This window comes from Oncorhynchus mykiss, chromosome 8 (genome assembly GCF_013265735.2).
Source record: "Oncorhynchus mykiss isolate Arlee chromosome 8, USDA_OmykA_1.1, whole genome shotgun sequence".
NCBI classification, from domain to species: Eukaryota; Metazoa; Chordata; class Actinopteri; order Salmoniformes; family Salmonidae; genus Oncorhynchus; species Oncorhynchus mykiss.
The window spans coordinates 67,759,075-67,771,866 of NC_048572.1; the positions used below are offsets into that span (position 1 = coordinate 67,759,075).

The following is a 12,792-nucleotide window of genomic DNA, read 5'->3' on the forward strand; positions in this document are numbered from 1 at the left end:
CCTACAACTTTATCATCGTTTTTTATGATCAATAAAGTATTTTGCAGATTCGTTTTTAATGATCATTATTGTAGAACTGAAAATAAGTGTTGTATGCTTAAAAGTGTCAGTGAGAACGACTGTGCTTTATTATGCGTAATTACGTAACCATTTTCTACTGCTGATATGTCGTGGCATGTTGAATATTTAATTTTGCTGAAATGTATTATAATATTGTTGAAATCTAGGCTGCACAAAATACGCAAATGTTGCATTTCTTTTCAATTTGTCCAATACATTTTTATGAGGTTAGTACCATTGTGACGTCACGCAGCCGCGGAATTTTATATCATGGATTTGAATCAATCCAATATTGTCGTCCTCGATGTGTCTCAAGAGGAGTTACACCTATCTGCAAAGGTATGTTTTCACTAATCAAAAAAATCTGAATCCATTTCGAATAATCTGACTCGATATCTAGCTACCTAGATAAAAGTCTTAACCAATTAAATTGTCTACATCCATTTGATTGTACAGACAGTGTGCACTAGGCTGAGCAGGATAGCCTGTCTGATTATCAGGTTAACAAACACTGCAGCTAAACCATCAACGACACTTTTCCAGATGGCTTCCAGGAGTACGCCACACTTCAAGCCCCCGTTGACCATCATCATCCCATACGGGCTGAAGAGTTGGCTAGAATGTCTTTGCAGAGCGATATTCATTGAGGGACCAAGGCAGATACCGGAATTTATTGCCGCCTATTGCGTTGAGCTGCTGGAATTTAGAGAACGTGAGTGGTGTGGACTGATGTAGATGCAGTCATATACAGTGTTTGCAAAAAACCCAAAAGTAGTTGATGTTCACCAACACACAAATTATTTGATGTAGCCGAGCCATTTTTTTAGTAGACCCTAATAACATTTAAAGCTAGAATCCTTAGTTGCACCATCATTTTTGGATTTATAAATTAATGATATATAGGTCTACCCATTGATTTTTGAAGACCATAAATGCCTCATGAGCTTAGTTAAACTGCCAGAACCCCAAATATAAGCGTGTTTTGCTCCAATGTTTGTACACAGTGTAAATGTGAACAAACACTGGATAGCCTCAAAACATGCTTAAAACTATCATTGTAATATCATGGATGGTCAGACCTTGCATCCATAGCCCTGTCTATGAATTTTTGAGAGTGGTTATATTTTTTCCAGGTCCATCCTTCAGCCTTTTAGCAAAACAGAGGCGGGGCAACCACTTTGTTATTGTTTCAACTGCGTATTCTAGCTACATTTTGAATTCATGTAGGCTAGGCCTATAGTCTCCAAGCTCATTCTAACATGTTAAAGGCTATCTCTTTAAAGTGGAACAGGCAATTAACTCTATTTTCTTTTGCTTCAGGCAATCCTTTGATGGATACCAAGGATGTTACACATCTGTACCAGGAGATACGGGGTAAGGAATATTCAGCCAGTCGTAGTGCGCAATGTTACCTTTGCATTATCATTGCACATTCATTGCATTTAACAATTTCATTAAAACCCCATATTTAAAATCAACCTGCATATAAAATGCTTTCAAATAAATACAGTTGAATGTTTCACAGACATTGCTCACAATTTACAGAATTATTATTCTTTCAATAGAGTCAAATTACGTCAAAGACTGGATAGTATGCCCAGTGCCACAAGCTGCCATAGACTGCTGCCTGACTGAGGAGACCCTGTCTGTCAGCCAGAGGACCAATCCAAGGTCGTTCAAGGTCCCCTCCAGCAAGCCCATGGGTGAGCCAGATAAGCAGGTTCAGACTCTGAGCAGTCTCCCTGGAGAAACCCACCATAGAACCCACCCTGGAGATGGACCTCAGTCCAGCCCAACCGACCTTGGAGGTCAACCCAGCCCAGCTGTGGAAGAGGAGGCCCAGGCCCGGCCAGGCTCTGCTGTGAAGTCAGTTGTGTTCCAGAGGGCTCCATCATTGGACAGTCTACTCGAGGCCAACCATTCTCAAGTCTTGATCAGCGCTCCAACCGATGACGTCATTATCTCCCACTCTGCGAACCTTCAGGAGACCATTGTCTTCCGAAGCAACAGTCGTCCATATTCAGGTGTATCTCCCCGAGGTAGTTTGACTAGGATTCCTTCGGTTGGTGAGGTTGTTAAGATCGGGGTGAATGACACAACTGAAGTGATGTCTGATGTGGTGGTGTTCCACCAAGTGTCCTCAGTGGAGAACCTGCCCTGCACGCTGTCTGCCTTGAGTAATACCTCTTTAGCTGCTGAGGAAACAGTGGATCAGTTGATGAGAAGCAGAGAATTCTTACTGGAGAATGTGGTGTCTGGCTCGCCGTCCATTAAGATGGTGGCTTCAGCTGCAGCTTTGCAGCAGGCAAACACGGAGAAAGTATCCTCCTCAGAGATAGTGGGAGTCGGCGCAGCACGGAGAGTGTCCTCAGTCAGGATACCCAGTAGAGAGGAGAGTGTGGGGAGAACAACAGAGACAATAAAGAGATACACATCTCCACAAATATCTCTTCTGTCAGGTATAATATTAATCTATACTCAAAAATGATTTGACAGTTTGGTACAAACTGTTTAGGGACAATGTATTACAAGATGTATAGTAAAGTTTAAATCCTTTGCAATTGCATTCTCTCTATCCTCACAGCTCATTCTGCTGAATATCTGAAGGCTACATACAAGCCATCCACCCCCAGCCTTGCCAGGGTTTCCTCTGCACCTTGTGGTGAGAGAGAGGCAACAGCAACTATTTCACCTAAATCCAGTCTGGCCAGGGTTTCCTCTGTCTCTACTGGTGAGAGAGCAGCAGAACCAGCCTGCAAAGAAGTCTTCTCTAATGTGGAAGAGACTTACACATTACCATCAACAGAGGACCTACTGGTGTCTTCAACTGCTTCAGTTGGTAGAATTTCACCAGAGGTGTCTGCAATATTTTCCAAAAGTGTTTTATCAGGAAGAGCTTTCTCTGAACCAGAAATAGTTGGTGCAGCACACAGAGGGTCCTTAGTCAGGATAACCAGTAGACAGGAGGATGTGGGGAGAACACCAGATATTCTGGGAGATGTGCATCTCTCTGGTGTATCTCCACAAGCATATTTTGTGTCAGGTAACGAACATGTCTATATCACAGTTCTGAAAAAGGAAAAAAACAAAATGCGTTATAGATGTTCTGTATTCTCTGTTGATTTGAAAAGTAATGTCTGTGTTTTATAGACTCTCCAGTGATGTTTGAAGAAGAGGACTGTTGTGTAATCACCACTCACTCTGCTTCAGTGAAGAAAGTAGTCAAATTGGCCCACTCAGAAAATATCTCTCCTACTACTTCACCCAGCATAGACCTGGCCTGGGAGGAGCTTCTGCAGACATCAGCATCCGACGTGGATAAAGTAGCCCTCAAGGCTTTCGAGATTGTGAACCAAAAATTACAATGCTTAGGGATAGAAACATCTGAATTGGCCTCATCCAACCCTGTGGTTGTGTCTCAGTCTCTTAACACTCTCTCTTATAAGGATCTCTCTCACTCGCTTTCAGCTGTGGAGGAATTCTCTACTGCCTCAGCAAGACACTCAGAAGGTGACATCTCTGAAATAGCTTCCTCTGAAACAGCAGTAGAGGGAGAAGCAATCTCTGTTAGGGAGATTACACCAGCAGTGTCTGCAAGGTGTTCTACCAGTAATGTATCAGAAAGAGTTCCCTTTGAAAAAGTAGTTTTGGGAGCAGCAGTACCATCATTGGAGGAGCTATCAGAGTCACCAACTGCACTTGCCTTTGTGGGTGAGGCTTCACCAGCAGTGTCTGCCAATGATGTATTAGAAAGAGCTCCCTCTGAAACTGCAGTAGTGGGAGCAGAGCTACTAGAGAGACACACAACTCCAAAAGTACCTCCACAAACATCATTTGTGTCAGGTATGAGTCACTTCCTATCTAAAGGTTTACTTATTGTGTACAGTACAAGCACATGCTACTTGATGATATTGATGTAAAAGGAACAGTACCCTACTTTATTTAGGTTTGTTTTTTTGTGTCTCTCTCCACAGCTTATTCTGATGGATTGATGAATGCTACAAACTTGTCACCTCAATCCAGCCTGGCCAGGATTCCCTCTGGATATATCAGTGAAGGTGTGTCACCAGCAGTGTCTGCAATATGTCCTGCTAGTGACTTGCCAGAAAGAGCTTCCTCTGAAACAGCAGTAATGGACTCAGCGCCCAGAGTGATCCACTCTACACCATCAATGGATGAGCTACTGGTTTTACCAACTTCTGTTGATGGGTTTTCACCAGCAGTGTCTGCAAGATCTTCAAGAGGTACTTTGTCAAAAAGGGCTCCCTCAGAAACAGCAGTGGAGGGGGTAAGATATTCTGAAAGTGGTTTATCAGGGAGCGCTTTCTCTGAAACAGAACTAGTTGATGCAGCACAAAGCGTGTCCTCCGTCAGGATACCCAGTAGAGAGGAGAGTGTGGGGAGAACAGCAGAGACACCAGAGAGACACACATCTCCCAGAGTTTCTCCACAGACATTTTCAGGTACAGTATTCATCCAACTCTGCGATATACTACTAATAAGGTCCATGTCACTAATTTGGGTAAAATGTTTTAAGAAAATGTCAGGATAGCATCACAACATACAAAAAAAAAAACAGTATTTCCTCAACTCATGCTGACGTTGCTCCAACAGCTACAGGCTTGTCATCTAAGCCAGAGCCCCCTCTGAGTGATTCTCTAACAGAGTCAGGATCTTTGGAAGTCATCTTTAATATGGAGGAGACTTATACAACACCATCTATGGGGGAGATTGTTCCACCAACTCCTGCTGGGGATGGCATTTCTGCCTCTACTGGTGAAAGAGCAGCAGAATCAGCTTCTAGAGAACTGTTGTATATGGATGAGACATATAAACCACCATCAATGGCAGACCTACCAGGGTCTCCAGCTGCTGTTGGAGGCATTTCACCAGCAGTGTCTGATAGATGTTCACAAAGTGACATGGCAGAAAAAGCTCCCTCAGAAACAGCAGTAGGCAGTCACACATCTTCCAGAGTACCTCCTAAAGTTCCTCCACAAACATCCTGGAGCTCAGGTACACTTTTCAAATATCTTGAATGAAATATAAGGTTGGTTGTCATGTTAGTAGTCTGGGTGAAATTAATTTTAAAATACCACAGCATACTCATATAATGTAATCTGGTCTGTCTTTTCAAAATCCATGTTGATGTTACTCCAACAGCTACAGGCTTGGCATCTAAGTCCAGTTTGGCCAGGGTTCCCTCTGTGTCTCTCAGTGATGGTGCAAAAGTACCAGCTCAGATAGACAAAACACTGTCAATGGAGGAGCTACTGGCGTCTCCATTGTACTCTCAGTGGGCAATGTCACCAGCCAGTTCTGAAAGAGTGTCCTCAGTCAGGATACCCAGTAGAGAGGAGAGTGTGGGGAGAACAGCAGAGACACCAGAGAGACACACATCTCCTCTAGATTCTCCAAGAGTTTCTCCACAAACCTCTCTTGTATCAGGTACAATTGTCATCCATACACTAAAGAATGCTCAAATAATAAGCTACTAATACAGCATTTCTTAGGTAAAAGGAGATAAACTTGTAAGATATAATGTATACACTACATGCCTGATTTTGTATCTGCATCCACAGCTCATGTTGTTAAATCTCTGTCTGGTACAGACATTTCTCAACAATCCAGTCTGCCTAGGATTCCCTCTGCACCATCAATAGACAGATACACATCTCCCAGAGTTTCTCAAAGAGTTTCTCCACAATCCAGTCTGGCCAGGATTCCCTCTGCACCATCAATGGAGGAGCTACTGTTGTCTCCCTCTGCTTCTGTTGGTAGAGTTTCTACAGCAGTTTCAAGACGATCTTTAAGAAGTAGTTTGTCAGAAAGAGCTCCTGAAACAGTCATAAGGTATTCTGAAAGCATTTTATCAGGAAGAGCTCTCTCTAAAACAGAACTAGTCGATGCAGCACAGAGAGTGTCCCCAGTCAGGATACCCAGTAGAGAGGAGAGTGTGGGGAGAACACCAGAGACATGCACATCTCCCAGAGTTTCTCCTAGAATTTCTCCCAGAGATTCTCCACAATCCAGTCTGGCCAGGATTCAATCTGCACCATCAATGGAGGTGCCACTGGTGTCTCAATCTGCTGCTGTTGGCAGAGTATCTCCAGCCAGGAGTGGAGTTTCTCTAGTAATGCCTCTAGGAATTTCTGCAGCCAATGTGGTTGGGCCAGTGTGTTTCAAAGATGTGTCACAGATTATGCCGACTAAAACACCTGGTAAATATTCCATTAGATTACAGGAATTCAGCTTTAATAATTGAATACATGTTACATTGTGCCAATGTCTTGATTTATTGTGTTAAATCCATTTCTATATATTCATTTTTTTCAATATATGTTTGAAAATTACAAGTTTCAACTTTGATGTTGCATTATATTGTCATTTTAGAGAATCAGGGTTCGGCCTCCTCCGTCAGAATACCCAGTAGAGAGGAGAGTGTGGGGAGAACAGCAGAGACACCAGAGAGACACACATCTCCCAGAGTATCACCAAGAGCTTCTCCAGGAGTTTTTCCACAAACCTCTCATACATCGGGTACAATTGTCATCCATATTTCTGAGGAATGCTCTACTAATAAGCTACTAATAAGACATTTTGAGGAATTGTAAGGCATTGTAAGGCAACATTTTTACAGTATGTGCCTACTTTTGTATCTGCATCCACAGCTCACGTTGGTGAATCTCTGTCTGGTACAGACATTTCTCCACAATCCAGTCCTGCCAGGCATCCCTCTGCACCGTCAATGGAGGAGCTACTGTTGTCTCCATCTGCTTCTGTTGGTATAATTTCACCAGCAGTTTCAAGAACATCTTCAGAAACAGCTCCTTCTGAAACAGTCATACGATATTTTGAAAGTGATTTATCAGGAAGAGCTTTCTCTGAAACAGAACTAGTCGATGCTGCACAGAGAGTGTCCTCAGTCAGGATACCCAGTAGAGAGGAGAGTGTGGGGAGAACACCAGAGAAACCAGAGAGACACACATCTCCCAGAGTTTCTCCTATAACTTCTGCAAGAGTTTCTCCAAGATTTTCTCCACAAACATTTCTTCTATCAGGTACAATTTGTAGAATTGTCTACAAATTGTTTGGCTGAAATGTTTACAGTATGTGACAAATGTATGCACGCATGACTTTAAGTCTTTTTGGATAAAAGCGTCTGCTAAATTACATTTTATTATGTGTATCTTCATCCACAGCTCAAGTTGGTGAATCTCTGTCTGGTACAGACATTGCACCACAACCCAGTCTGCCCGGGATTCCATCTGCAGCATCAATAGAGGAGCTACTGATGTGTCTAACTGCTTCTGTTGAAAGAATTTCACCTGCAGTTTCAAGATCTTCAAGAAGTAGTTTGTTAGAAAGTGCTTCCTCTGAAAAGGCAACAATTAAAGCAGTATACAGAGAAGAGAGTGTGGAGAGAACAGCAGAAACAACAGAGAGTCACACAACTCAACAAGTGTCTTTCAGAGCTCCTTTGGCAACATCTAAGACAAGAGTCCTTTCTGATGTGGCAGTTTTGTACAGACCATCCATTGCTGAAGGCCTTTGTCTTGAGGTCTTGGACATGGAGTCTGACCAGGTGAAAACACCAATGAGTGCCATAGCTCCCTCTCACACTGCAGCAATGGAAACAGCTCAGGATACAGTCAGGATACCCAGTAGAAAGGAGAGTGCAAGGAGAGCAGCAGAAACACAAACATATTTTGCATCAGGCAAGTATCAAGATTAATACATTACTGAAATATTAGCAACGAAAACAAAAATATTTTCTGAAGATTTCTCTTCCCAATCTCATAGGATTATTGGACAACAGTACACAAGTTTCAGGAACTTCAGTCCGCCTTCATGAAGAGGTGACTGCCCACCCTACCGAAGTGCAGCAGGGGACCCTGCAACTTGGAGTTTCTCTAGGAGTTTCTCTAGCCAATATGGTTGGGCCTCAAAACACACAGTCACAGAGTGTACAGACTGGACCAGGTACATTTTCCCTCAGAATTCAACTTTAATAATTGTTTTGAAGACATTTAGGGATTTCCCCTCCAATGCCAAGGTATTCACACCCCTCAACATTTTCCACATTTTGTTGTGTTACAGCTTTGTTTGTCACTGGCCTACACACAATACCCCATAATGTCAAAGTTGAATTATGGTTTTACACATTTTCACAAATTAATTAATAATGAAAAGCTAAAATGTCTTAAGTCAATAAGTATTCATCCCCTTTGTTATGTCAAGCCTAAATAAGTTCAGGAGTAAAAATGTGCTTAACAAGTCATATAATAAGTTGCATGGACTGTGTGTGCAATAATAGTGTTTAACATGATTTTTGAATGACTACCTCATCCCTGTACCCCGCACATCTGTAAGACCCTCAGTCGAGCAGTGAATTTCAAACAGATTCAAGCACAAAGACCAAGGAGGCTTTCCAACGCCTTGCAAAGAAGGGAACCTATTGGTAGAGGGGTGAAAAAAAACAAAGCAGACATTGAATATCACTTTGAGCATGGTGAGGTTATTAATTACACTTTGGATGGTGTATCGACACATATAGGCGTTCTTCCTACTCCATTGCCGGAGAGGAAGGAAACAGTTACTGAGTTTAATGGTTGTGATAGGAGAAAACTGAGGATTAATCAACAACATTGTAGTTACTCCACAGTACTAACCCAAATGACAGTGAAAAGAAGGAAACTTGTCCAGAATAAAAAATATTCCAAAACATGCATCCTGTTTGCAATAACGCACTAAAGTAAAACTGCAAAAAATTGGCTAAGAAATTAACTTTATGTTCTCAATACAAAGCATTATGTTTGGGGCAAATCAACACATCACTGAGTGTCACTCTTCATATTTTCAAGCATGGTGGCTGCATCATGTTATGGGTATGCTTGTCATCGGCAAGGCCTAGGGACTTTTCTTTAGGATAAAAAGAAATGGAATAGAGCTAACCTAGAGGAAAACCTGATTCTTCTTTCCAACAGACACTGGGAGACAATTCAATTTTTCAGCAGGACAGTAACCTTAAAGACAAGGCCAACTATACACTGGAGTTACTTACTAATATGACATTGAATGTTCCTGAGTGTCCTAGTTACAGTTTTGACAGTCTTGAAAATCTATGGCAAGACTTGAAAATGCCTGTCTAGCAATGATCAACTACCAACTTGACACAGAGCTTGAAAAATATGTTTTTTAAATGTGCAAATATTGTACAATCCAGGTGTGCAAAGCTCTTAGAGACATACCCAGAAATCACAAATGTAATTGCTGCCAAAAGTGATTGTAACATATATTTCTGTATTTTATTTTCAATACCTTTGCAAAAATGTCTGAAAACATGTTTTCACTTTGTCATTATGTGGTATTGTGTGTAGATGGGTGAGAAAAAAAATCATATTTAATCCATTTTGAATTCAGGCTGTAACACAAAAAAAAATATAATAAATCAAGGGGTATTAATACTTTCTGAATTCTTTGTATGTGTGGATTTTGACATTTTGAACTTTGTTGCATTCTATTGTCATTTTAGATTATCATGACCCGCCCTCACATAGCGTTCCTATTGGAGCAGGACGTGTCACTCCTGATGCTCAGCCTGCCTTCGAGGATTTTACCAATCAGGTCTGGACACTATACCACTTGGACAATGAGACGGAGGAGGGCACACTGTCCACTAACACTATCTCCCAGCCTCCGTTCAATGGAAGTGCTTTCATTCGCAACTTTGGGTCTGGACATGTGTTACTGGCAGAGAGGTCCCCTTCCCCTCAGCAGTCTGACCCCCAGTCCTGGTGTGGCCGACCCAGACAACAGCCCCAGCCACCACCTTTCCCAATGTACCCAAGAAGGGCCTTCAGACCCAGGTCACAGAGCTCAACCCGCCGCCCTCCACCCCAGCATCCGACTATCCTCAACCTGGAGATCAGCATCCCCAACTACTTCCTGTTCCTCGATGGCAACCAGGTGTCCCTGAGCCAGAGCACTCGTGGTGTTCCGGCCTCAATGTTTTCCAGGTCGAGATCTGCTGTGGTCAGGTCGGACGACCCCCCGGGGTACCTGTCCTTCTCCGTTCCAATGGAGATGGTGAGCGGAGGTTCCGGTCGGGACGGTCAGGCCCAGTTCCTGCAGGTCATCAGTGATGAAGGAAACACTGTTTACTCCCCTGCTCTCATACACATTGTCACCTCTGAACCCACAGAGAAAGAGGACCAGGAAGAATCCGTGAGGTGGCCAACTAGTGGCCCATTTAATTGGTAGGAGACTGTTGTCTAGTATCAATGAACATGTTTGCATATCATTTAAAACGTTCTCCCTCTTCATTAAATAAACACATGTTTTAAGTGAGACTATATGCTAGTTGCAATGCTTGAAAAAGTAAGGAAATTCACAAGCTCAACAAGGCCTAACTTCAACCATCCCCCTGGGCACAGATATCAATTCAACATCTATTCCATGTTGGTCAATGAACTGACGTGGAAACAACGTTGATTCAACCAGTGTGTGCCCGGAGGAATGTTAGTATTATGCGGGGAATTCAATCCACAATTTACGTAATGCTTCAGGGAAATACAGATAGGGTGGTGGAAATAAGAGAAACAGGACACAAACTAAGGTAACATGAAGCTTTTATTTAGCAACAATAGAAACAACCTTGATTATGTAATGTGCTAAACACAAAGTGAGAGTAGCCTCTAGCTAAAACTGCATTCACAGGGTGTGCTAGGTCCAGTCTACTGTACTGATAATCAAACCTAAACTACCGCTTTACCGAGGTTACAACAGCAGCTATTCACAACCAAGGAGAGGAATGTTATGCAGTGGATGAGTGAGTTGAACAGTGGCTGTGTGTATCCCAAATTGCGCCCTTTTCCCCAATAGGGCTCAGGTCAAAAGTAGTGCGCTATGTAGGAAATAGTTTGCCATTTGGGACATAGGCTTACTGTGTGTCTGTGGGTGTAGTGCAGCTAATGCTTGCATAGTCAACGTTGTGCTTGTACTGTATTTGCATTCAGTGTGTTAGGGGTAGTTAAAACAGTTACATGTACCTCTCAGATTCACATTTTTACTTTAGAGGAAACGTTTGCACACATAAAAATATATTCATGTAGAGCCAAGTGGTCAAACTAAGTTCTCAAGTGTTATGGAAGCAAGCCATAATTCTAAGTACAGTACAGCTATTCCCCTCTATTCATTGTATCCTACATTCCTCAAGTACTACATTGTATTACAGCTCAGAAGAATAGAAGAGCTCTATCAAATAATATGTACAGACATTTATGTCCTCAGCCATAGTTGCTGAGGTCCGAGCAGCTGTGATACAGTGTGTTATAATGACTGTTTAGTTTGTTAGCATATAGCAAGGACTGCAGGAACTTGGAACAAGTCTATTTCACACACTATTTGAAAGCTCTATTTTCCTTAAATTGATACATTTGTAAGTAACAGAACTGAGCACAACCCATTCAAATGGGCGGCAGGGTAGCCTAGTGGTTAGAGCGTTGGACTAGTAACCAAAAGGTTGCAAGTTCAAATCCCCGAGCTGACAAATCTGTCGTTCTGCCCCTAGGCCGTCATTGAAAATAAGAATTTGTTCTTAATTGACTTGCCTAGTAAAATAAATGGACATAATTCTCACAAGTGTTTTGGTGAGAGATACTAGAGACACATCAAGAGGTGTGTCACATTCAATCCACTCCATTCAAAACACTCCCATTGTTAAAATGACTGGCAGGTTACACCCTATAGTTTTATAATAATTCTATACACACTGGTAAATGACCATCGCTTATTGACTCATGAGGGCTTCACAATTGTGCTTTGAGTGAGACATAGGAGATATGTTTAGGGACTACTGAATGGTTGTTGCCTTTACGGTCATTCAATTCCCAGCATCATCCTTACCCATGCAAAGGACTATAGCAGGTTCAGAGCAGGCTTTGAAATGATTAAAGCCAGAACTCTCCCTTGACCTTGCCTATGTTGACATCATCTATATCATAACACATTTTTCCTGACCGCATGACCTGACTAGGATTAACTTTCTCCCCCTTCAATGAACCCTCTGAGAAAAATGCCAAAGCTCCAGTGTCAGAATATAAAAAATTGCAGAGAGTTAAGACAAGGTGTGTACAGATAGAGATGTGTGTGTGGTGTGTGTCCTGTAGGTCAGTATATATCAGGCAGCAGGGAGTAGTTCCGGTCCCAGTAGCTGTTGGAGTAGAGCCAGTCCTGAGCTTTGTTGTGGGGGTTGGTGCCCTGGTGGAACCACCTATATGGGAGCAACAAGAGGAACCAAGTCAGACAAACTACAACAGAGTGTCCAGGCACAGGCATGAGTGTCCAGGCACAGGCATGAGTGTCCAGGCACATGCATGAGTGTTTTACATGATGATTGTGATAAATACAAACCCACACCAACAAACTTCGTAATATGCAGTAGTCAACTCCTGATGGTGGGATTTAAACCAAATCAAATCGTATTTGTCACATGCGCCGAATACAATAGACCTTACCGTGAAACGCTTACTTACAAGTCCTTAACCACCAATGCAGTTCAAGAAATAGAGTTAAGAAAATATTTCCTAAATAAACTAAAGTTTAAAAAAATTGTAACAAGAAAATGACATAACAATAATGAGGCTATATACAGGGGGTACCGGTACCGTGTCAATGTGCCGGGATACAGGTTAGCCGAGGTAATTTGTAAAGTGACTATGCATAGATAAT

The 12,792-nt window shown here is 42.3% G+C and overlaps 2 protein-coding genes across 4 annotated transcripts in view; one reads left to right on the forward strand and one right to left on the reverse strand.

Annotated features, from left to right (window-relative positions):
• The first annotated feature begins 309 nt into the window (after positions 1-309).
• Positions 310-10,412, forward strand: LOC110530969 (mucin-5AC). 2 transcript variants are annotated; one of them, XM_036986048.1, is made up of 15 exons: positions 310-399; positions 604-772; positions 1,381-1,434; positions 1,626-2,519; positions 2,645-3,103; positions 3,211-3,903; positions 4,035-4,523; positions 4,675-5,076; positions 5,224-5,508; positions 5,643-6,281; positions 6,454-6,600; positions 6,732-7,121; positions 7,263-7,778; positions 7,864-8,043; positions 9,596-10,412. In XM_036986048.1, the coding sequence occupies exons 1-15, from the start codon at positions 331-333 to the stop codon at positions 10,321-10,323; spliced, it is 6,114 nt and encodes a 2,037-aa protein (XP_036841943.1). In that variant the 5' UTR covers positions 310-330; the 3' UTR covers positions 10,324-10,412. The 2 variants fall into 2 exon arrangements, with proteins under 2 accessions (XP_036841943.1, XP_036841944.1); XM_036986049.1 differs by having other exon boundaries at positions 2,645-2,791.
• Positions 10,413-10,674: 262 nt separating this feature from the next.
• Positions 10,675-12,792, reverse strand: part of LOC110530412 (oxysterol-binding protein-related protein 1-like) — a 48,451-nt gene continuing 46,333 nt past the window's right edge. For both annotated transcript variants that reach the window (XM_036986050.1, XM_036986051.1), the window contains one exon: positions 10,675-12,334. In XM_036986050.1, the coding sequence (XP_036841945.1) occupies positions 12,232-12,334 (103 nt within the window). In that variant the 3' untranslated portion in view covers positions 10,675-12,231. The remainder of the gene's footprint in view (positions 12,335-12,792) is intronic.

What these genes read in the sequence shown, in the direction of transcription:
- LOC110530969 (XM_036986048.1), top strand. Translation starts at nt 331, where the DNA reads ATGGATTTGAATCAATCCAATATTGTCGTCCTCGATGTGTCTCAAGAG. An exon ending in AGTTACACCTATCTGCAAAG is followed by an intron (nt 400 to 603) that starts GTATGTTTTCAC and finishes ACACTTTTCCAG; the next exon opens with ATGGCTTCCAGGAGTACGCC. An exon ending in GAGTGTACAGACTGGACCAG is followed by an intron (nt 8,044 to 9,595) that starts GTACATTTTCCC and finishes TTGTCATTTTAG; the next exon opens with ATTATCATGACCCGCCCTCA.